At 43.0% G+C, this 24169-nt stretch overlaps 1 protein-coding gene across 1 annotated transcript; it reads left to right on the forward strand.

Annotated features, from left to right (window-relative positions):
- The first annotated feature begins 6134 nt into the window (after positions 1–6134).
- snrpa1 (small nuclear ribonucleoprotein polypeptide A') lies at positions 6135–24056 on the forward strand. The gene is made up of 9 exons (XM_073032972.1): positions 6135–6285; positions 6465–6612; positions 7550–7628; positions 8086–8132; positions 10466–10568; positions 14962–15041; positions 15369–15444; positions 21171–21261; positions 23693–24056. Exons 1-9 carry the CDS (start codon positions 6204–6206, stop codon positions 23752–23754), a joined length of 768 nt encoding a protein of 255 aa, XP_072889073.1. The 5' UTR covers positions 6135–6203; the 3' UTR covers positions 23755–24056.
- The last annotated feature ends 113 nt before the right edge of the window (positions 24057–24169 follow it).

Raw genomic sequence — 24169 nt, forward strand, 5'->3', positions numbered from 1 at the left:
TGCCTGATGAACCTGTTGGAATTCTTTGAGGAGATCACAAGTAGGATCAATAAAGGGGATGCAGTGGATGTTGTATATTTGGACTTTCAGAAGGCCTTTGACAAAGTGCCACACATGAGGCTGCTTACCAAGTTAAGAGCCCGTAGTATTACAGGAAAGTTACTAACATGGTTAGAGCATTGGCTGATTGAAAGGAAGCAGTGAGTGGGAATAAACAGGTCCTTGTCTGGCTGGCTGCCAGTGACTAGTGGTGTTCCGCAGGGGTCGGTGTTGGAACCACTTCTTTTTATGCTGTATATAAATAATTTAAATGATGGAATAGCTGGTTTTGTTGCCAAGTTTGCAGATGATATGAAGATTGGTGGAGGGGCAGGTAGTGTTGAGGAAACAGGTAGGATGCAGAAGGATTTAGACATATTAGGAGATTTCAAGAAAGTGGCAAATGAAATATAATGTCAGAAAATGCATGGTCTTGCACTTTGGTAGTAGAAATAAATGTGCGGACTATTTTCTAAATGGGGAGAAAATCCAAAAATCCGAGATGCAAAGGGACTTGGGAGTCCTTGTGAAGAACACCCTAAAGATTAACTTGCAGGTTGAGTCGGTGGTGAGGAAGGTTAGTGTAATGTTAGCATTCATTTCAAGGTCCAAAATACAAGAGCAGGGATGTGATACTGAGGCTTTATAAGGCACTGGGGAGGCCTCACCTTGAGTACTGTGTACAGTTTTGGGCTCCTCATCTTAGAAGAGATGTGCTGGCATTGGAGAGGGTCCAGAGGAGGTTCACAAGGATGATTCCAGGAATGAAAGGACTATCATATGAGCAACGTTTGATGGCTCAGAACTCACTGGAATTCAGAAGGATGGGGGGCGGGGGATCTCATTGAAACCTTTCGAATGTCGAAAGTCCTAGACAGAGTAGATGTGGAAAGGATATTTCCCATGGTGGGGGAGTCTAGGACAAGAGGGCACAGCCTCAGGATAGAGGGGCATCCATTCAAAACAGAGATGCGGAGAAATTTCTTTAGCCAGAGGGTGGTGAATTTGTGGAATTTGTTGCCACATGCAGCTGTGGAGGGCAGGTCGTTGGGTGTATTTAAGGCAGAGATTGATAGGTTCTTGATTGGACGTGGCATCAAAGGTTATGGGGAGAAGGCCGGGAAACGGGGTTGAGCAGAAGAAAAGGATCTGCTGTAATTGAATGGCAGAGCAGACTCGATGGGCCAAATGGCCTAATTCTGCTCCTATGTCTAATGGGATGAGGGAGGAGTTGGATAGGGTAGACTGGGAACATGGGCTACATGGTGTGACCGTTTGGAAACAGTGAAGACTTTCAAAGAGAGTTTTCACGGTGCTCAACAGAAGTACATTCCATTTAAAAACAAGGACAGTAAGGGTGGGGAGAGCCAGCCAAGGAAATAAAGGAAGGCATCAAACCAAAAGCCGAGTAGTGGGAAACTGGAAGATTAGGAAAACTTTAAAAAGCAACAAAGAACCACAAAGCAAGCAATAAAGAAAGGGAACATACAGTAGATTACAAAAATTAACTCGCACAAAATATGAAAATGGATATTAAAAGTTTTGATAATTATATAAAGTGGAAAAGGGTGGCTAAAGTGAACGTGGGTCCCTTGGAGGACGAGAAGGGGGGTTGATAATGCGAAATGAGGAAATGGCCGAGGCTTTGAATGACAATTTGTGTTGGTTTTCACTGTGCAGGACAGGTCTAACATGCCGAAGAGAAATGATATGGATTTGTTATATGTGATGAGAAAACCAGATGGAGATGGGGTCCAGAGTTGACCCCCCTGTGAACCATGCTGTTGACAAGAGAGAGAGATAAAGAGGGGGGAGGCATCCTGCTGCAGATGTGAGAGAGAGACAAAGATTTAAAGTTATGGCTCCATAGATGATTTAGTATTATGGCTTCTTCACTGATTACTTACCTTTACTACAAGGACACCTTTTTTTGCTCATTAACATTCTTGCTGAGACAGCAAGGAATGGCCCAGTTTGATGGAGATGGACATGGTCAGTTGATGGATGGCTGATACCCCGGCAGGGGGAGATAAAAGGGAGTCTGCTGAGACACCGGCAGACAAGCCACGGGACACTGAAAGAGTGTTGTGCACCCACAGGAAGGTGGGGGCTTGGAGGATCGATTCGGGGGGAATCGGTCAGAGGCTCACAGTGTGTGAAGACAGGCCGGTGGGGGCTTGTGTGTGTGAACACCCTTGCCTGGGTGACAAGCCCACCGCTGAAGAACAGTCTGCCCTGGAACGGAGGGGTCATAATCAGTGACCACAACAGTAAAACGGAACAAGACAACTGAAGGTTTGCCTGCTGCAGTTGCTCATCTCTCGCTCTCTCTCTCTCTCTCTCTCCAACATTACAACAGCAACTACCTCAACCCAAACTGAACTGAGCTGAACTCTGCATTGTCTTGAGACTATTCATTTACCCCTAGACTTTGATAGAGCTTGGTTTTGATTCTTCCTCCTACACTTCTGTATTTATCATTGCTAACCTGTTTTATATGTATATTTGCATTTTTGGCACTGTATTACTTAGTTTACTAATAAACGCTTCTAGTAACAGTGATACCAGACTCCAACGTATCATTCCATTTCTGCTGGTTTGGTAACCCAGTCACAGGGTATGTGACAATGCGATTGAAGGTGAGGACTATAGCTATCACTAAAGAGATAGTGCTGTATGGGCCTAAAGATTTACAAATCCCCTGCTCCTGATGAAACGCATCCCAGGGTACTGAAAGAAATGGCAGAGATTATAGTAGAGGCTTTGGTGATCATTTACCAAAATTCTCTGGACTCTCAGCAGGTTCCAGTGGATTGGAAGACAGCGAATGTCACACCACTGTTCAAAAAAAGGATGTTGGCAAAAGGCAGGTAACTATAGGCCAGTTAGTTTAACATCTGTAGTTGGGAAATTGCTTGAAGCTATCGTTAAAGAAATAGCAGGGCATCTGGAAAGAAATGGATCCATCAGGCAGATGCAACATGGATTCAGCAAAGGCAGGTCCTGTTTGACAAACTTACTGGAGTTCTTTCAGGATATAACAAGTGCAGTGGATAGAGGGGAACAGATGGACACTATTTATTTGGATTTCCAGAAGGTGTTATATAAAAGACTTTACCATAGAGTTGGGGGTGATGTATTAGCACGGATAGGGGACTGGTTAACTAATAGAAAGCAGAGTGTTGGGATACATGGGTGTTACTCTGATTGGGAATCAGTGGTGAGCAGTGTGCCCCAGGAGTCAGTGCTGGGCAGCAACTGTTCACGATATACATTAACTGATACACGATATACATTACTGGAAGAGGGGACCAGGCATAGTGTATCAAAGTTTGCTGATGACACTAAATCGGAAAAGGAAATTGTGCAGAGGATACGGAGATTCTGCAGAAAGATATAGATAGGTTAATTGAGTGGGCCAAGGTCTGGCAGATGAGTACAACGTTGGTAAATGTGAGGTCACCCACTTCGGAAGGAAAATGGAAGTTCAGTTTATTATTTAAATGGTAAAAGATTGCAACATGCAGCTGTGCAGAAGGACTTGTGAGTGCTTGTGCATAAATCACAAAAGGCTCTTTGTACGTACAGCACGCCACCAAACAGACAAATGAAGTGTTGGCCTTCATTGCTAGAGGGATTGAACCTAAGAGCAGAGAGGTTATGCTGCAACTGTACAGGGTACTGGTGAGGCCGCACCTGGAGTACTGTGTGCGGTTCTGGTCTCCATACTGGAGGAAGGATATACTGGCTTTGGATGTAGTGCAGAGGAGTTCACCAGGTTGATTCCAGAGATGAGGGAGTTAGACTATGAGGAGAGATTGATTCGACTGGGACTGTGCTCACTGGAATTCAGAAGGATGAGAGATCTTATAGAAACATATAAAATTATGAAAGGGATAGATAGAGGTAGCGAAGTTGTTTCCACTGGCAGGTGAGACTAGAACTAGGGGACATCACCTCAAGATTCAGGGGAATAGACAGAGATGAGGAATTGCTTTTCCCAAAGAGTGGTGAATCTATGAAGTTCTGTGCCCAATGAAGCAGTGGAGGCTACCTCAGTAAATATATTTAAGGCAAGGTTGGATAGATTTTGTGCATAGCAGGGTAATTAAGGGTTATTGGGAAAGGCAGGTAGGTGGAGATGAGTCCTTGGTCAGATCAGCCAGGCTCAACAGGCCAGATGGCCTACTCCTGTTCCTATTCTTATGCAACTATGATGCTGCTGCAAGTAAGTTTTTATTGTCATGGTCCATACATGTACTTGTGCATCTGACAATAATTCAAAAAACACTCATGGATTAGTTCCCTTTATAAATCCATACTAATTCTACTCAATCATATTAGTAATCTCTAAGTATTCCTTTGTCACAGATTCCAGCATCAGACTGACAGTTCAAGGCTCTCTGTTTTCTACCTCCAGCCGAGCTTGTGTTTGCTGCCCTTCAGTCTGCAGGGATGATACAAAGATCGGCGGAATTTTGGAAGATGACAACACCCTCTCCATGACTACACTGAAAACTCTGCGATGGACTTTATTCAGTCAGTAGGGCTTATCATCTTTTAGATTCATTCAGATGAGCAGTATTTGCTTCATTAATATCACTTTATTTACAGGAGGAAGAAGCCAGATGTCATTTGGCAATCACGGATGGAGAGGACAGGTAGCTTTAACATATCACAGGATCTGTACTGGATCAGCATTTAAGTGCCTTCACAAAGAAGGAATCACAACATCTCTACTTTCTCACAAGCTTACAGCTCACGTTCTCAGTATTATTTTTTCTTGCACAATGTCTTCTTTTGCACATTGGGTTGTCAAGTCGATGTTTATGTAGTTTTTTTTGCAAAATTCTGTTGTTTCGTTTTTCCTGTAAATGACTGCAAGAAAATTGATTTCCAGGTAGTGGACAATAAATTTAATTTGAACCTTGATTTATTTTTCTTCCTCACTTGCTCTGGACCCTTGCTTCTCCAGCATGTCGGCGAAATTTTCCGGCAGGCGCAACCTATTTGTTTAAATCCTCTGTAGTTTCCGTATTCCTCTTTACAATATTGCTCCTCCCCAAGTTATGACAGAATTTGACTACTTGCAGTTGGCAAATTGGCAATGTATTTTTTTAAAAAAGAAGTCGGGCCAACTAGAGTAGTTGAGCAGACATTTAACCATTCAGATGTTGCGTGAACAGAGTCCAACGTGGCAGAAGGCGGCTGCAGCCCGCGAATCGTCCCCACTGTTTCCGGAAAACTCGTTTGAACAAGTTTGTAACCCGGCGGTGGGGCTGCGCTTCCATGTCTGACCACCAGGGGTCCGTGTTTACCATCAAAATCAACTTCCTGTTGCTAGCAACAACTCTGGATTCTCCTCATCACCGGGTTTTAATGACTTTTCTGCTATGCCCTTTACATTTATCTATGAATGAGGCATTTCCCCAGAGAAAGCAACGTCAAGGTCGCAAAACACCGTTGAAATCGGCATGGTTCAGTGTGAAGGAGGGAATAACTATAGATTTCAGAAGCAGTGAAAACTGGAAGAAAGTGAAAAGCAGGAGATAAAGTGAGATTAATATAGGTTAAGTGTAAATGGGTAGTTGCTGCAGACTCACTGGGGCCTGTTTCTTTGAATCAGAAAGCTGATCCTGATGTAGCCTTGAGCAGATAAATGATTCAGCGAGCACAGAACAAGGGATTGAGAAGATTCACTTTCATCTCAGTCCTTTATCCCGAGGCTGTCTCCGGTTCAAGGCTTCTGCCGGGCGGGGAAGCCTCTCACATCAAACCCCCTTCTGATCTTACACAAGTTCAGCTTTCCCCCTAACGGCATCTATTTCACTCAGACCCCCTAAGTTTGACATAGAAACTCAAGGATTCAGGACCCGACAGTGGTTCAATGTAGCAGCCCAGCCCTACTCACACTCAATGGTGGGCCGTGCCAGCTCAGACCGCCTCCGCGCCTGGGCCTGACTCACTCCCATTGCCCGGGCGGTAGCAACTCCGCCACGGCACCGGGAGCGAAATCGGATCCACCCAGGCATGGTGGGAGAGAGAGGGTTAAATACGCAAGGCACCACGGGAGTAAGGGCCGAACCCGAGCTCTGAAGCATCTCGGGAGGAAGGTCTCGCGGGAGTGACGCAGGTCCCGGCGTGCGTTGCAGTCGCTGGTGAGCATGGTGAAGCTGACGGCCGAGCTGATTGAGTTGGCGGCGCAGTACACCAACCCGGTGCGGGACCGGGAGCTCGACCTCCGGGGTGAGTGAGCCGCTGGGCCGGGTCGGGTGCAGGGCGCGGGAACCAACGAAACGGCCGGAGGCCGCGATAGCGGCGGGCCCGGGAATCTCCTCGGTCTGTCTCCCTCTGGCCCTGTCCCGGTGTCCCCTCCCACTCGACTCGCTCCTGGTTTGTCTCACCGAACTCTCTCCCTGTTGTAGGGTATAAAATCCCCGTGGTGGAGAACCTGGGGGCGACTTTGGATCAGTTTGACTCCATCGATTTCTCCGACAATGAGATTCGGAAGTTGGATGGCTTTCCGTTGCTCCGCAGATTGAAGAGCCTGCTGTTGAACAACAATCGGATCTGGTGAGTGAGCCCTTTGATGGAAACTTGCTCAATCTGACAGAAGGGGACCGTTTTATAGTAGGATAAATGGGCACGTGTGTATTTAAGTGGTACATTGGTAGGTAATTTTTTCACCCAGAGAGTGGTGGATATGTGGAATGCTCTGCCCCAGAAGGCAGTGGAGGCCAAGTCTCTGGATGCATTCAAGAGAGAGTTAGATAGAGCTCTTATAGATAGCGGGGTCAAGGGATATGGGGAGAGGGCAGGAACGGGGTACTGATTATGTATGATCAGCCATGATCACAGTGAATAGTTGTGCTGGCTAGAAGGGCCGAATGGCCTACTCCTGCACCTACTGTCTATTGTCTATTGTAGCATTGTAAATGGGAATTTTAAGGCTCAATGTGTTCCAGCGGGAAGTCATTAAAGTTTATGCAGAACTGGATGACTTCATGTAAATATTAAAATTGTTCAGAAACTGAAAGGTGAAGATGTATGTCAGATTTATCAGCCAGTTTTAATATTGCATATCCTTAAGAAGTAAGATAAGAATTTCAGCTAGTAGAAACTAATACATTTCTATAAATTCATTAATTAGAATGTCAAAGGACTGCTGGGTGCCAATTAGTGACGGTTTTCTACAGGCAAGTGCAAAGGGAAAATGCTACATAGAATTGTAGCATTGTGTGCATTTTCAGCTAGTACACTGTGATGGGCTGGGCATTCGGTCTCCAGTTTAGACCAGGGGTTTCCAGCCTGGGGTCCATGGCATAAAAAAGGTTGGGAAACCCTGCTCTGGACCCAGTACATCATAAAATACCTGCAGTGAAGTAGACTTCTCTGTTTCCGATTTAGTGATTGAACTGTTAGAATATTTTCTGGCATAAAACTATTCCCACTGACGGTACGTGATGATTTACAGGTATTTGTAGTAATGATCTATAAAATGTTGTTTCAGTCGGATAGGCGAAGGCCTTGAGCAGGCCCTGCCAAACCTGCAGGAGTTGGTGCTCACGAACAACAATCTACAGGAACTGGTGAGTGGAGCCACTTTCTGACATGTCAATACTGTCAGTTCTCATTGCTCCTGCACTCGCTGACTTTGCAGCCTTCCTTTACAATATTTCCTACCCTGTGTTTCCGAGCATTGTGATTGCACACGCAACTACCACTTCCTCTGGCAGCTCATTCTGCGCACAGGGAATTGCCCCCCAGGTCCTTTTAAACTTTTCCCTATATGTTCAGTTTGTGCCCTCTAGTTGTAGACTCTCTTACCCTAGGAAAAAGATGGACCACGCTGCTTGTCTATGTCCTTAATGGTTTTTTGCCCCTCTGTATGGCCACTGCTGGGTTTTCTACACCCCAGGGGAAAGGAGTCATTCTAAGCTGTCTTTCATGTAATTCAAGCCCTCCAGTCCCTGGTAATGTCATTGAATAAAAGTGTTGCATCTGTTGCCTTGCTGGTATTCATGTGTTTTTTTCCTTTCTCCATAGGGGGATCTAGATACACTTTCAACTATCAAGTCCCTCTCGTTCTTGAGGTATGTTCATTATTGACTAGTAGGTGGCTAGTTGGTCTTGTTTCTGTGGCAGTGTTATATTTTATGCTAGGCAACATCTGATCACGTGTCGTCTCTTAACGAAGTTTCACTGCCTGTTTACTGTTTTTGAAAAAGGACTTTGGTGCTTTGCTGGTACATATGACAAATAAACTTGCTAGGGCTTCCAGTCAGGTACAGGTATCAACTATAGCAGCGCTTTGATGATAAACTGCCATCTTCGTCAGGAATGATAAACACAAAGTACACTGCAGATGCTGTGGTCAAATCAACACATACAAACAAGCTGGATGAACTCAGCAGGTCGGGCAGCATCCGTTGAAATGAGCAGTCAACGTTTCGGGCTGAGCTCCTTTCAATGGATGCTGCCTGACCTGCTGAATTCAGCCAGCTTGTTTGTAAGTGCCCATCAGGAATGATGCCTGGGCATGTCGAGTCCGGTGGTATTTATACCCTCCCCCACCCTGTAGTCTGACCCTACTGATTGGTTGGTCCTCATCCAATCAGGTTTCCACTCTCTCACCCTGTGGGACAATTGCTCAAAATTACTGTGCAGTGCCAGTGACTTTTGAAACCACCTGGTGAAGGAAGCCACTAAAATAAAACTAGAGGAAAAGGATTTTAACAAAGGCGAGGGTCTCACTTTAAGAACTGGAATTCAATTATAAGCAAGGTGGGACTCCTGAAACCTGATTGGGTGAGGACTAAGGAATCGGGGGGATGGAATATGGGGGTATAAAGACCACTAGATATACCAGGCATCATCCCTGATGAAGATAGCAGCGTTTATCATCGAAATGTTGGTTATCATGGATACCTGTACCCAGTTGGAAGCCTGTGAAAAGTTTATTTATCACTGTTTTTGATTGTATTTATCTGATTTGAATGACACATCCGGGACTGTAACTGTAGTATGTACAACTTTGTAACTGACATGTTGAGCCTGGCCAGTGTACTTTGTAAATAAAAATACACAACTTAAGTGTGGCATTATGCCCTTCTGTTTACTATCAAGTACCAGTTTGGATCATTGATATAGAACCTTGTTTAATTTTAATTTGTGTGTCAATTCAATATTATAATGTTTTGTGATGAGAGAAGGAGCCCATCAATGTAAGAATACACATTCCAGCCATTGTAAAACCCACACTAAATTTTAGTTGGGCGCTGATAAACTCAAATTTCTGAGTGGAAGTTTTCGTATAAAAGGCATCTTGTTGGAGCTCAAACCCAAATTGTCCAGCTAGCCAGTTTGTGAGCTGTGACCATGTGTCCATCCAAGGTAAAGCCCTTCCCGTCATTGATCAACTCTACACAGTGTTGTTAAACATCCATCATCAGGAGCTTTCACTGCCCACATCATGTCTCTTCTCACTGCTGCATTAGGAAGGAGGTACAACCCACACCAGCATGTTCCAGAGCAGTTATTAGCCTCAACCATCAGGCTCCGAAACTTCCCTCAACTTCATTTGCCCCTGTTCCATGAAGATGAGACTCTTTGTCTCATGTTTTTGATACTTAGTGCTTATTTATTATTTTTTCTTTTTATATTTGTCATTTGCCTTTTGCACACTGGTTGTCCACCCTGTTGGTGTGGTCTTTCAATTATTCTATTATTGTTATTGGATTTATTGAGAATGTCCACAAGAAAAAGAATCTCGGTTGTTCATGGTGACATATATGTACTTTGATAATAAATTTACCTGAACTTTGAATTTGTCATTGTGTTTGTTTCAGCAGATGGCAATGTAACACCATCGCTGCTGCTTAGAGGAACACACAAAAGATGCTGGAGGAACTCAGCATGCCAGGCAGCATCTATTGAAAAGAGCAGGACCTTTGAAGGGTTTTGGCCCAAAACGTCGACTGTATTCATTTCCATAGGTGCTGCCTGGCTTGCTGAGTTACTCCAGCATTTTGTGTGTGCTGCTTGGATTTTCAGCATTTGCAGATTTTTCTCTTGTTTTTGATGCTGCTCAGATTGGACTTAACTGATAACATATTCTGCTTTGGTCACTGTGGCCTGCAGAATCCTAATGACCTGATGTAAGCCATTTATAACACAAGCACTAGCAGTGACCTGCAAAATGATTATTTTCTATTGTGCCAGTTTTCTACTGAACCCTGTATATTCCTGCTGTTTTTCTGAAGCCATCTGCCAACTCATATGACAGCATCTGTGCCAAGCCATTAACTTGTTCTGTTCCATGTCACCCTATATTTCCTGCTTTTTCCTCCATTCAGTGAAATTTTGACTGTACTGACGGTTTGTTAGGCTGAATGTACTTAAAAATAATGAACCCTGATTTTTGCAGCCTCCTGCGGAATCCTGTAACGAGTAAGAAACATTATCGACTTTATGTAATCCACAAAGTTCCACAAATTAAAGTCCTGGATTTCCAGAAGGTGAAGCTGAAGGTATGGTTTGGATCAGCTGCTGCAGCACATTTTTGTTAAAGATTTTGTGCAGTTTGTTGTCTGTATATCTTGACACTATGGAATGAGGTTCCTTTAGATTGAAGGATTTGTTTTGTGGGAGCTCATCAATATAAACAAATCATGTCATATGGTGATGTCTTCTCTGAAATGAGAAGGAAAATGCTCCCTGGAGTACTGAGTTCCATTGCCACAGCTCTGACAGAATGCTGGAATTATTCCCTTGTGTGACAGATTATATTTGCAGAAAAATGATTTTTCTCTGGTATTTTATTCAACTGTCTTTTCCTGTCAGTGCATGCTGTGAGGCAGAGGTGCTACTTGCTGTTAAGATAATGCTAAGAAATCTATAAATGGCAAGGTAGATGTAACTAATGTCAGTTCAAGATTACACCGTACACAATTGGACAATGGTATTTCCATATCTTATGCTCTTAAGAGCTGCCAGTATGTTGATGAGCTTGCAGGAAAGTAGTACACATAGGGAGTATCTGCATCTTGAGGAACATAGACTCAAACTTGAGTTTGAATTTGAGCTTGGCCATTGTCTGACATTGGGGAGGAGATGGTTACTCATGGGGGTTTAGCTTGGTAAGTTGTGAATACATACAGTTATGGAGACCCAGAGGGCAGCGTTACAGTAAATTACTTGTACGTCATTTGAAAATTACATCAAAAAAGCATTTGACTGAACTGACCATGGTGTGGTTGACATTCAAAGAAGAGTGGTAGTGGTAAAGAAGTTTATACTGTTTGTGGAGCAACTGCAGTGTTGGTCTCTATGAAAACCAATGGCATAAATGGGTCTGAAGTCTAAAAATGGTTCTGCTGTGGTTCAAGGAAGACCAAAGTTAACGGTAGAACCAAAAGGATTTTGGCATACTTCCCCAACCCCAAAAGCAGTAGCTGTATCGTTTGACAAACTGTATTAGTTAAAATGAAGGCATTTTTAATCTTGTGCACAGAACTGATCAAATTGTCAATGCCTCCTGATGGTAGGCTCACAAAATGTGCAATGGGTAGTTTCCTTGCACATTGATGTAGATCCAGCTCAGAAATGGGCAATTTTAAGTTTGGTCATGTACATTGAGATGGAATTTATTTCCAGTCTTTGGCTAGGTGTGAGTGAAGAATTCAGATGTATCTTTGAGGTGGTAACAAACTTAGATATGAACCTAAATGTCTGAAATGTTAATGCTTTGATGGAATATTTGTCAAGCTGGATTGGAAAGTTTGATGTCAGCTCTTTGGTCAGTGTTTGCAATTGTATCTTCCATCGGCTGGGCATGGAATGACCAGGTGGGTTTGGTTTTGTTTCATGGACAAGATAGATCTCTTATGTTCACTAGTTGCCAGTTTTGTAGCGCAGCTTGGTTGGAGGACAATGGTTGGTTCTTTCCTGTTGTAATTTAGTATGTTTTCTGGCCCTCCTGTCTGCATACTGCCAGCTCTGGTCAGTCTAGCCTGTTGGACAGGTGGGTAAATATGGTATGTAATGCTGTTTGTCTGGTATGCTACAGTGATTCTCACAGCTTCCTGGAATATACCTCTTCCCACCCTGTCACTCATTTAAAAAATGCCATCCCCTTATTTCAGTTTCTCTTGTCACCGTCACGTTTCCTCTCAGGATGAGGCTTTTCAATCCAGAACTAATGAGATGTCCTCCACTTTCAACGAAAGGAGCTTTCCTTCCTCCATCATCGATGCTGCAGTCACCCCACCAGTGATGGGGTTCCTCTTTCACTCACCTATCACTCCAGTAGCCTTCGCAACCAGCACATCATTGTCCATAACTTGTCAATTCCCCCCCATCTCCCTCCTGATACTTGGGTTGTTAAGTGAAATTAACTGACCACAGTCTTCTAATCCTTCAATTTGGGGGAGATGACAGGAATGGGAAATTCCAGATGTGGCGGTTTTGTTTAAGAAAGGCATAGGGATTTTCCTGGCAACTAAGCTGATCCAACGGTATATTAATGCTGATTTTAGAAATGACAATCGGGAAAATAAATTGCCAAACACTTGGCAAAGTTTACTATGGGGAGCCAGTACGATTTGTAAAAAACCATGTCTTATTAATTTCAATGTAGATTAGTCAAAAAGATATCCAAAGAACAAATTTTGTGTGGAACACCCTGCTGGAGGTGGTGGTAGAGGCTGATACATGAGGGACTTCTAAGAAACTCTTAGATAGGCATGTGGATGACATAAAAATAAAGAGCTCTGTAGGAGAGAAGGGGGTTATAAGATCAGCACAACATTGTGGGCTGAACGGCCTGTAGTATTCTATGTTTAAAGGGTGTTGTTAAGTGCCTTTTAAATTCGTATTTACAAGGTATCACAAAATGCAGTTAATAACACTTGAGGCTCATAGAAGCAGAGGGCCAGCTAAACCTGGGCTTTTTTTAATTTTCAAAGTGGTTTAAGGTAGCAGCAAGCGGAGTAAATGATTGGTTTTTGAAACTAAGGATGGTTGACTGTGGTGTTCCAAAGGTTCAGCGCTGTTACCACTGCTTCCTGATTTAGAAATAAACTGCATTGCTGAGTAAAATTTCAATGTGTTAATGATGCTTGTGGGGACGATAGCCTCTGACTGCAACAGGGCACTGGTTATCAATTTAAATTTAGATCCCTCTGCTGTTCTGCCAGGTCTTGAACGTGTCTCTGGATAGTCCTCCAGGCCACTGTTCCTTGAACTCTTGATTTTAAAAGTGGTATAAATACACAAGATTCAGTTTTGTGTTGCTGGTTTAAGCACTTGAAATTTGTAGCTCTGGCTGTTATCGTTGTTGTTGTACTATTGTATCATGGACAAGAGGCTAGTGTTAAACTTTGATTTGGGCCTTCAGTCCTTTCCATCAGCTTGCACCAAGTCGAAGTAATGTCTGGCATCAGATGCAAAGCTGGAACTTAATGTTGGTGTGTGCTGTTGTGCGTTGGTGTGCACCGTTGTGCATTGGTGTGTGTTGGTGTGCGCTGTTGTGCTCTGTCATTGTTCACACTATGGAGCAGCAGTCAGTTCTTTCCTCCTCCCTTCTCCCATCGAGTTGTACTGCTGTGTAGCGAACCTGTGTAAAACAGAAATCTGAATTCATCTTGTTGGTTGGGTGATTGATGGTGGGTACTTTGTTGTAATTTTACTCAACAGTGCAGTTTATTTCTAAATCAGGAAGCAGCGGTAACAGCACTGGCTCTTGCGAGCACCACAGTCAACCATCCTTAGTTTCAAAAAACAATCATTTACTCCGCTTGCTGCTTTCCTAAACCACATTTTTTAATCCAGGTTCATAACCAAAACTAGTGCTAAATCCAAAAATACTAGCCGTGTTCCTTTCACAGTCATGAAGGTTATTTTGCTGGATTCCTTCCTACCTTGGGTTAGGTACAGGTTGACCTTTATTGTTAAGAGCTTTCTGAAGCAATGATTTCACGATTTTGAGAGTGTCTTTATTTTGCTATTATTCTGAGTTCTTTAGACATTATAAACTGTTTTTGACAATTGACTCTGTTGAATTAAGTATCTGGGTAGTAATGTTATTTTGTAAGAACCACACTGCTTTTTCACCAGTTCTAGAAAGTTCTGTTAGATTATATGTGTATATCATTATCTTGGGAATAAGTATCAACGCACCAAATACCTCCACGGTTAATCAATTGCTAATTATTTTGGAGATTAACAGAAATTTGCATTTATGTAATGTAAAACATCCCAAGAATCTTAGAGTAATAAGAATAATACTAAGTGTATTGACTTCCTGTAAAATAACGTGCTGACTTTGAAATCTGTGCTTTAAATATTTCATCATTACCTGTTCAATGTGCTGCTCTCACATGTGATTGGTTCCTGTGCACATTCATCATAGTTGGATTTCATCCAGATTAATGATAGATACATTGTGGACTTGATTGCATCCACGTGTGGTCTTTCCCATGCTTGATCCTGTAGCTACTGCAAAGTTACTATGTACCCATTGGGGCAGAAGTAATTGCCAACAAGCTTTTAAACATAAATCTGGGACAGTTTTGGATTCACTTTGTCCTGAGTTTGGGCATGATCACAATTGATGAGCCAGGTTCTCGGGGTGGGGTGGGGGGGAGCTGGGAAGCAGGGAGACACAGATTATTACTCAACTGCAGTGTTATGGTCTGGCTACGTGGCAAAGCCCAGTGAAACTCTTTGCATTGTGACAACTTGATACGTGGGGTGGGCATTCAAGGGAATCCATTATTCCCTGACTAATTCCTGGTTTGTTAGGATGTGGTTTAGTGTAAACTATATATTGGTGTTCCTAAAAGTACGGGGGTAGGCAAAATGTTACTGTTCTGGGATAAGCCAATCAGTTTGACTGTAACTGGATGTGATGTATCGCCACAGGAACGTCAGGAAGCGGATCGAATGTTCAAAGGCAAACGTGGGGCACAGCTTGCAAAGGATATAACCAAGAAAACAAAGACGTAAGATACAGATACTAAATTTAACTTGATGTCTTGCCTCAGAAACACTGTAATTTTGGGCTTATCTTGTTTAACCTGTTAGAGGTTGTTAACTTGTCAAGGATTAATAGTGCTTCCAAATTGCTGGCTACTTCAATTGCTACCATCCCAGCATCTTTGTGTTTCTGAGGGAAGTTATTTCAAGTAGTGATCTGTTCAGGGAAGTGCTGTAAAATGTATCAGTTAATGAAAAGAACAGATACCGCACTGGTTTTTAAATATTGTGGCTTTAAAGGTCCAGAGAAGATTGTGTGTGACAGCTTAATTGACTAAATTGTGTGTTTTAAGTTTCACACCAGGTGCAGGATTGTCAGGAGAGAAGAAGAAAATGGGGCCTTCTGGACCTGAAGTTGAAGCAATTAAGGTAATAGTCTAGTTTGTGCTGCAACTTTAAATGGACCTCTCAAAGGTAAATGCTGGAATTGGAAAGTGAAATGACGGAATATTACGGGGTAGGGTCTGGAATGTTTCTGGGAATAATGTATGAACAAGATATTTGTCTGATCAGGTAAAAAAAAGGAAATAATCACAAAGTAATTTGTAACTTAAGTTTTTCAAAGTCTCTCCTGAATAAATGTACAGTGCGGCAACAAAGCACTAAAGCTGATCTGTTCTCTTGGGTGATGACTGATTACATTTGCACCATAATTCCATAATTCTACCCAACAAAAATAGAAAATTGCAAATCAGGTGAGGAGAGGGAGGGTGGTTGGAGGATGAATCCAAAGGTGGCACCCCTCTCCCCACTGTGTTAGCTAATTTGATATATTTTCTTTGGGCAGTGAGAGGAATAACAGGTAAACATGGCACTGGTGTTTCTGTGACAAATTAATGGATATATTAATTTTGGGAAAATAAGAAGCAAGAGTAAGCCATCTGCCTTTGAATTTGCTCTGTCATTCATCAGAATTGTGGGCAACCTACCTTTATTTTTCTCTTTGGAATGGACTCGGTGACTGAGCTTCCAGGGTAAAGAATTCCAAACATTTACCTTGAAAATGTTTCCTCATCTCAAACCTGAATTGCCTATCCTATATTCCCAAACTGCCCCGTTCCAAGAATTCTTAGTTGAAGGAAACATCTTTACTTCATCTAACTTGTCAAAGTTTTTACCACTTTTATGAGTTTCGGTGACTTCCTCTCGTTCTTCAGATTCCAATACAGTCTGTAGGAATGAACTGAAAGACCATTTATTAATAAAGCTGGTGCACAGCAGGAGACCAGTCAAAACTGATCTACCTGAGCATGAATTTGGCACATTGTCAGTTGATGAGATTACCAGTAAAATTATAGGTTGAATTCAATACTGTCTAGAGGGAGATGAATTAAGTTACGGACTAGGCAGGTAATTGGGTAACAGTAATCTTATTAATGATTAAAGTGACTGTCCACAGGTCTATTACATACTGCTGCACATTAAAACGTAAAGAAATTCCTGAAACTTGGGTGTTGTTGCTGCTGCATTCCATGGCTCTACTTAATCCAGTCTTCTATTACAATGATGGATGCGCACTATAGCACAATTAATCAAGCTCCTGAAACTTGGAATCCAGTAACAACTCCTATGACTACTGCTAGGCTTTGTCTGCAGTTCCCTGTTGCCACATTAGCACACTCCAAATCGCTATTTACTAGTGATTAGCCCTCACTGTTCCTACCCCTACAGCACTGTCCCTGTACATTCTATCTTTCTTTGTAGACAGAAAACCAGCCCCTCAAAAATCCCGAGAACGCTCCAGTGAAACTTTGCAGCACTGCCTCTGTGGCAGGTGCATCTCTTGAGTAAGCAAATCACATCTGTCCACTATACATTGGGTTGGGGGTCACTGGGCCTTCTTCAGTTGAAAAGCCATTATTGTTCCTCTAATCAAATCTTGATATAAAAGCTAACACACCATTTGTCACAACGGCCATTACATGATTACAAATCAAACTAAAAATTTTCTCTTCTCTGTTACTACCTAAACTGTTGGGTGTTTACAGTGTTCTCGTATTTTAGTCTCCCAATAACTACAATATTTGCAGAACTTTCTTTTGACTTTGTCCATCTGGAGGAGATGCAAACAGGAAATTAATTGGCTGCAATTAAAGGCCTTCACTCACATCCTTTGTGTTACTCAATCAGTTTCCACCCTTTTACAGATGTTCCTTTTGTTCAATGCACCCATCCTGCAAATTTAAACGTGTTTAATTTTTAACTGCTCCAAGTTCTGAAACATTAATTTTACTACTTCCTCAAATTTGGTCTTTTTTGTTTGAGAATACTTTGCAACCAGGAATGGTGTGGGCAAACTTCACTTGTTTTTCTTCAAAAGATATTTGAATTGGACAGATGATGTCCTGTAATTTGAACAGTGGCTTAGCGAAGTTCAGGACTTCAGGGAGAGAATAGAGGAGTGGACACTGGGGTTAGTTGCAATGGGCACAAGGGTTTGAGAAACTAGGCATGTTTTTAAAGCTAACAGAGAGAAGGTTGGTTAAATGGCCTTAACTGTCTAGGTTTAGTACATTGCTAGCACCAACTGTCTGTTTTATATCTGAACTCTTGAGGACTCTGGTCAGAGGGGAAAAATGTGCATAAATATGTAAATCCAAGTAAATGGCTATTTTCGTTCCGCAATGTCAAGTTCTTGGAGATAGTCTGGGGAAAGGACAGTTCAAATTATACCATCAACGCTGCCCTCAACTGCATCTCTTCCATTTCATGCACATCTGCTCTCACCACATCCTCCCGCCACCCTACCAGAGATAGGGTTCCTCTTGTTCTCACCCCCCACCCCACGTAATTCTCAACAACTTCCGCCATCTCCGACAGGATCCCACCACCAAGCGCATCTCCCCCCGACACACACTTCCTGCTTTCCACAGGATCGCTCCCTACGTGACTCCCTTCTCCATTCATCCCTCCGCACTGATCTCCCTCCTTGCAAGCTGAACAACTGCTATTGCCCCTACACCACCTCCCTCACTACCATTTAAGGTCCCAAACAGTCCCTCCAGGTGAGATGACACTTCAGCTGTGAGTCTGTTAGGGTCATGTACTGTGTCCATTGCTCCCGGTGTGGCCTCCTGTACATTGTGAAACCTGATGTAGATTGGGAGACCGCTTCACCAAGCACCTAAGCTCCGTCCGCCAGAAAAAGCAGGATCTCCCAGTGGCTACCCATTTTAATTCCACTCCCATTCCCATTCCAATATGTCTTTCTGTGGCCTCCTCTATTGTCGTGATAAGGCCAGACTTGGGTTGGAGGAACAACGCTTTTATATTGCGTCTGGGTAGCCTCCAATCTGTTGGCATGAACATCAATTTCTTAAACTTAAACCCCATCCCCTTTTCCCTCTCTTGCCTCCCCCCTTTTCTTTGTTCCATGGCCTTCTGTCAGACTCCCCCCTTCTCCAGCCCTGTGTCTCTCACCAATCAGCTTCCCAGCTTCTTACCTCATCCTATCACCTTGTTTCTCCCTCCTCTCACTTTTTAAATCAACTCCAAAGCTTTTTTTCTCCAGTCCTGCTGAAGGACTGTTTATGTCTGTAAACATAAACATAAAGGACTGTAAATGTCGACTGTTTACTCTTTTCCATAGAAGCTGGCCTGCTGAGTTCCTCAAGAATTTTGTGTGTGTTGCTTGGATTTCCAGCATCTGCAGATTTTCTCTTGTTTGTGATCAAATTGTTAATATGGTCATTTTTGTAATTCAGATCTGCAACTGGAAATAATTTGATTTCAGTAAAAAGCAACTTGCCCTAAGTGGCAAAGGGCCAAGCTGAATGCTGACAGTTTGGGTTAACTCCTATTGCTCTTATTAGCCCCAAACTAATCACTACCTTCTGTACTGTGGTAACATGTCTGGTGTAGCTAAAGCCCTTCACATCTGGCCTTCACCCCACCATGCAACTCTGGGTGACTTCAAGCTCTGACTCTTCCATTCTGGCACTGGTCTCGTGAGCTCAAACTTGGCAGGTCTTCATACACAGTGCATTGAACAAAAGCTAAAGAATGTTGCCTGATTGGCTCTCCTCGTGTGTACCATCTCAAACACACAGATGGAGTATAGACAAAAATGAGCATTTAACCTGTTAAACACACAAAATGCTGGAGGAACTCAACAGGTCAGGCAGCATTTATGGAAATGAATAAACAGCTAACAGTTTGGGCCAAGAAACTGAACCGAGGCTGATAAGGAAGCAGGAAGAAGGTGAGGGGGAGGGGAGGAGTACAAGTGAGAAGGTGATAGATAAAGCCAGGTGGGTGGGGGTAGGGAGGATGAAGAGGTTGGGAGGTGATGGGTAGAAAAGGTAAAGGGCTGGAGGAGGAGGAGTTTGGGAGAGGAGAGTCGACCAGTGGAGAAAGGAGAGGAGGGGCACCAGGGTGAGTGATAGGTGGGTAGGGATAAGAGATGAGACCAGAGTGGTAAATTGAAGAGGAAAGGGGAGGGGAAACCTGTTCACTACTTTTGTACATTGGTCTTTTTTACCCTCTGGTATTAACCCTAAAGTGACTTTTGAGAGGAAACACTTGTATATAATTTATCCTAATTTATACATGTGTTGGCGTGTGGCCCAGTGGATAAGGCATCAGTCTAGTGATCTGAAGGTCACTGGTTCGAGCCTCAGCTGAGGCAGCGCGTTGTGTCCTTGAGCAAGGCACTCAACAACACATTGCTCTGCGACAACCGGTGCCAAGTGCCGAAGTGCCCTTTCCTTGGACAACATCGGTGGCGTGGAGAGGGGAAGGCCTGCAGCTTGGGCAACTGCCGGTCTCCCATACAACCCTGCCCAGGCCTGCACCCTGGAAACTTTCCAAGGCGCAGATCCATGGTCTCACAAGACTAACGGATGCCTATAAGAATTAATACATAGGGGTAGTATAATTTCTGCGCCCTGGAAACTTTCCAAGGTGCAAATCCATGGTCTCTCAAGACTAACGGATGCCTATAAGAATTACGTAATACATAGGGGTAGTATAATTTCTGCGCCCTGGAAACTTTCCAAGGTGCAAATCCATGGTCTCTCAAGACTAACGGATGCCTATAAGAATTACGTAATACATAGGGGTAGTATAATTTCTGCGCCCTGGAAACTTTCCAAGGTGCAAATCCATGGTCTCTCAAGACTAACGGATGCCTATAAGAATTAATACATAGGGGTAGTATAATTTCTGCACCCTGGAAACTTTCCAAGGTGCAAATCCATGGTCTCACAAGACTAACGGATGCCTATAAGAATTAATACATAGGGGTAGTATAATTTCTGCGCCCTGGAAACTTTCCAAGGTGCAAATCCATGGTCTCACAAGACTAACGGATGCCTATAAGAATTAATACATAGGGGTAGTATAATTTCTGCGCCCTGGAAACTTTCCAAGGTGCAAATCCATGGTCTCACAAGACTAACGGATGCCTATAAGAATTACATAATACATAGGGGTAGTATAATTTCTGCGCCCTGGAAACTTTCCAAGGTGCAAATCCATGGTCTCTCAAGACTAACGGATGCCTATAAGAATTACGTAATACATAGGGGTAGTATAATTTCTGCGCCCTGGAAACTTTCCAAGGTGCAAATCCATGGTCTCTCAAGACTAACGGATGCCTATAAGAATTACGTAATACATAGGGGTAGTATAATTTCTGCGCCCTGGAAACTTTCCAAGGTGCAAATCCATGGTCTCACAAGACTAACGGAATTACGTAATACATAGGGGTAGTATAATTTCTGCGCCCTGGAAACTTTCCAAGGTGCAAATCCATGGTCTCACAAGACTAACGGAATTACGTAATACATAGGGGTAGTATAATTTCTCTTGTGTATAAAGTCACTACCTATTACCCATGATGCCAAAATATTTTTTCTGCAGAAGTCCTTTTTTTTTTCAAAATATTCTCAGTAGCTTTGGCAAGTATTAGTTCCAAATCCCCAAGGTTTTCCTTGCTTTGAGTGGTTGGTACATTGTTATCTCCTTCACGATGGGGGCAACTGGTTGCTGTGGCAATTACAGAAACAGCAGGCCTGTGAAGAGGACAAAGGATGACATATTTATTGGACAACACCAAGACCGTTTCAAACCTGTTGTTTTTGTTCCATTTGCAGAATGCTATTGCAAATGCATCAACTCTGGCTGAGGTGGAAAAGCTGAAAGGGATGCTACAGGCTGGACAAATCCCAGGCAGAGACAAGACTGGTGAGTAGTAGGAAGTCTTGAGTCAGAAGCAAGCACTGCAAAATCAAATGGTCCGGGGCAAGGAAAGTTCATTTTTTCCCCACCAAGCCCAATCTGCCAGTAATGTGTTGCATTGTTTTATGCAGACTAATTATTCTACTTTCTGATGCTGAATTCCCTATGCCATTAGAATCTCAGGCGTTCCCAACCTGGGGTCCATGGATCCCTCTGTTAGTCCAGGGCATGAAGAAGGTTGGGAACCCCTGCACTATTCAAAAAGAAACAAACTGTTAGTGAGATTGTACAAAGCCCTGTCTCACCTTTCATAAACATTGACTGGATTCCCATTAAAGTTTATCCCAATTGCTCAAGCTTAAGCCTTTGAGATTGAAGATGGGATTTTTCTGATGAAAGATCAGATGGGGTTGGATTTCTAGAACAGTAGATTTGGGGGAGATTTAATTGTGGTGTATGAAGGATCTAGATAGAGTATCTGTTTCATTTTTCAAAAATCAGAGGATTTCTATTTAAAATCAGTTGAAAGATGGCTCTTTTCAGCCTGTGATATGGAATTCACTATCAGAAAGATTGATAAGAGGTAGCAAACCACATGTTTGAGCTGTAACTTGGATTTGGACAAGAAAAACTATGACATGATGATGGAATGCGAGGTTAGATTAGTTGCTCTATTTCCCCGTAGATATGTGGTGCTAAATGGTCTGTGCTTTAAATTTTCTATAATTGTAGTTTAGTTCTGCTAGCCCTTTGTCCAAATCTCTCGGTAGATCTGCATTTCCTATAAACAAAGGCCATTTTTTTAATATGTCAACAGACCTTGCCACCTCCACTCTCAAATCTTAGTATAAACTGACGGGTAGAAACCTGTCTGCATGGACTGTACAGCTCAACTGTGGTTACAAATTATTGATGTAATATTGAGCCCTGAGGCTGAACATCAACCCGCAACATCCAACCTTACTGTGCTTGCATACATGACCCCCTCAGCCATTGGCCTCAGTGCCCCACCTTCCTCAAACTACAATTAGGAAAGAAACATCCACTAGGAAGAAATTCTTGTTGCTTGAAGTGCCTTGGAATTGTAACTTCAACCATGATGAAGTGTAGGGAAAGTTCACAAGATGTCCAAAACAATTCATGATTACAGAAGCAAAGTTCCTGGCCAACCTGTAACTGCATCTTTCCAAACCAAGATATGAGCACAGTGGGGGGGAGCTAAATTATTTAACAGTACGTAGGTTTGCGTGCTGTCTGCTGGTGTGGTGGCATCCGCACTGGACTTGTGGTGACTGGTTTTGCATTCAAATCCATCTGGCTGCTTGCTTGCTTTTCACCCGCGATGGGTTGAGCTTTGAGCGAGCAGCTTGGCGTATTTTAAAAAAAAACAGACAAATGCTGAAGAAACGGCGATGTTGCTGCCTGACACACCATAAGGCGCAGAGAGGAATAGCAGCAACAATGTAGGTGTGTGCACCCAGTTATGCTCGTGGAACATTTAACAGCATGGTGCTCAATTTGCATTTGAGAGGCTTTGACAATCATTGCTGACGCCAATATTGTGCTTTAAATGAAACAATGCCCCAGACCATGCCTCAAGGAAATGTTGGAAAAGATGCAGAAATCTATTAATCTCCATTTTGATTGCTGTTGATGACCGAGCTCGTGGTCCTTGGGATAAAGATTTACAAAGAGTTGCTTTTTTTTTGGTTAAGGAATTTCTCCTAATTTATGTCCTGCATGCCCTAACACCAATTTGAGGCTGTAACCCCTGGTTCTAAGCTCTAGTTGTGAGAAGGGTTCTCGTTCTACCCTGTCGAGTCATTAAACTGTCCTTGCTCCATTTTTTCTCATTTCTAAACTATTTTTAAAGTGGTGTGGAGTTCTGATTACTCATCCTCTTCCTGCATGGTAGTCCCACTGTCCCAGCAACCAGGCTTATAAACATTCCCTGCATTACCTTATCAGTGGGGGGGGGGTTGCATTTTTTCATTGACACTTGGAGAGCATCCCTGAAGTGTGTTCTCTTTCCTCATAGTAAGCTCATTCTATGATGGAACGTGGAGTGGAACCATTGCTTTGGAAGGCACTGTAATGCCTCCCAATGTAGATGAGTAGCACCGTCCCAGCAGCCAGCTGTGTGGCTGTTACTGATGGTGTTTCCACTTGCTGGCGGGAAAGCTTTGGTGAATAATTGAACCAAGCCTTCAAATGGAATCTGCTTGCTGAAGCAGTGACTCTTGATCACTCATGCTGGTGTACTCAATCCCCTACTCTGCAGGTTCTTTCTCTAAAGTGTTTTGAGTTGGAAATTGTATTCTCTCTGTGGCTGAGTTGTAAACTCCTGGTTCCGTGCAGCTTTTATTGACACTTATTGAAATCGTTAATCTCTGAGTAGCAAATTTAAAATGATAGTCACAATGTGTTGTGTTTGCAGGTCCTACAGAAGAAGTTGAGGAGGAGGAAATGGAGACGGATACTGTTACCAATGGCAACTGATGCTTCCTTTGGTGTTGGTTAAACTTCCACAGTCTTGGGTTTGGACATGAAGCTTTGAATTTAGTGAAGGGACGAGCACTGAGCTTGTGTTTATCTGTCAGTCGACAGCTCTTATCACCTGGAACTTGTACATCCAGCTGTTACGTCCAGGGACCACTGTCGATGCAAATCAGTATTTGATACAAGAAAGTCTGGTTTGTGTTGCTCTAAGTGACAGTTCACTTCAATTGTTCTCAAATCATGTTTGGGCTGTATATGTTTGCTTGTCAGAATTTTGATAATAAACATTCTTTGCATTGTAATTGTCTGTTGACTTTAACATAGATGCACATGGGAGAGAGACAGTGATTCAAAGGGATCACCTTTCCACTAAAATACATTTGAGATTAGAAGACTTTAAGTACAGTGCTAGGGG

The sequence above is a fragment of the Hemitrygon akajei genome, chromosome 30 (assembly GCF_048418815.1).
Source record: "Hemitrygon akajei chromosome 30, sHemAka1.3, whole genome shotgun sequence".
Taxonomy (NCBI): domain Eukaryota; kingdom Metazoa; phylum Chordata; class Chondrichthyes; order Myliobatiformes; family Dasyatidae; genus Hemitrygon; species Hemitrygon akajei.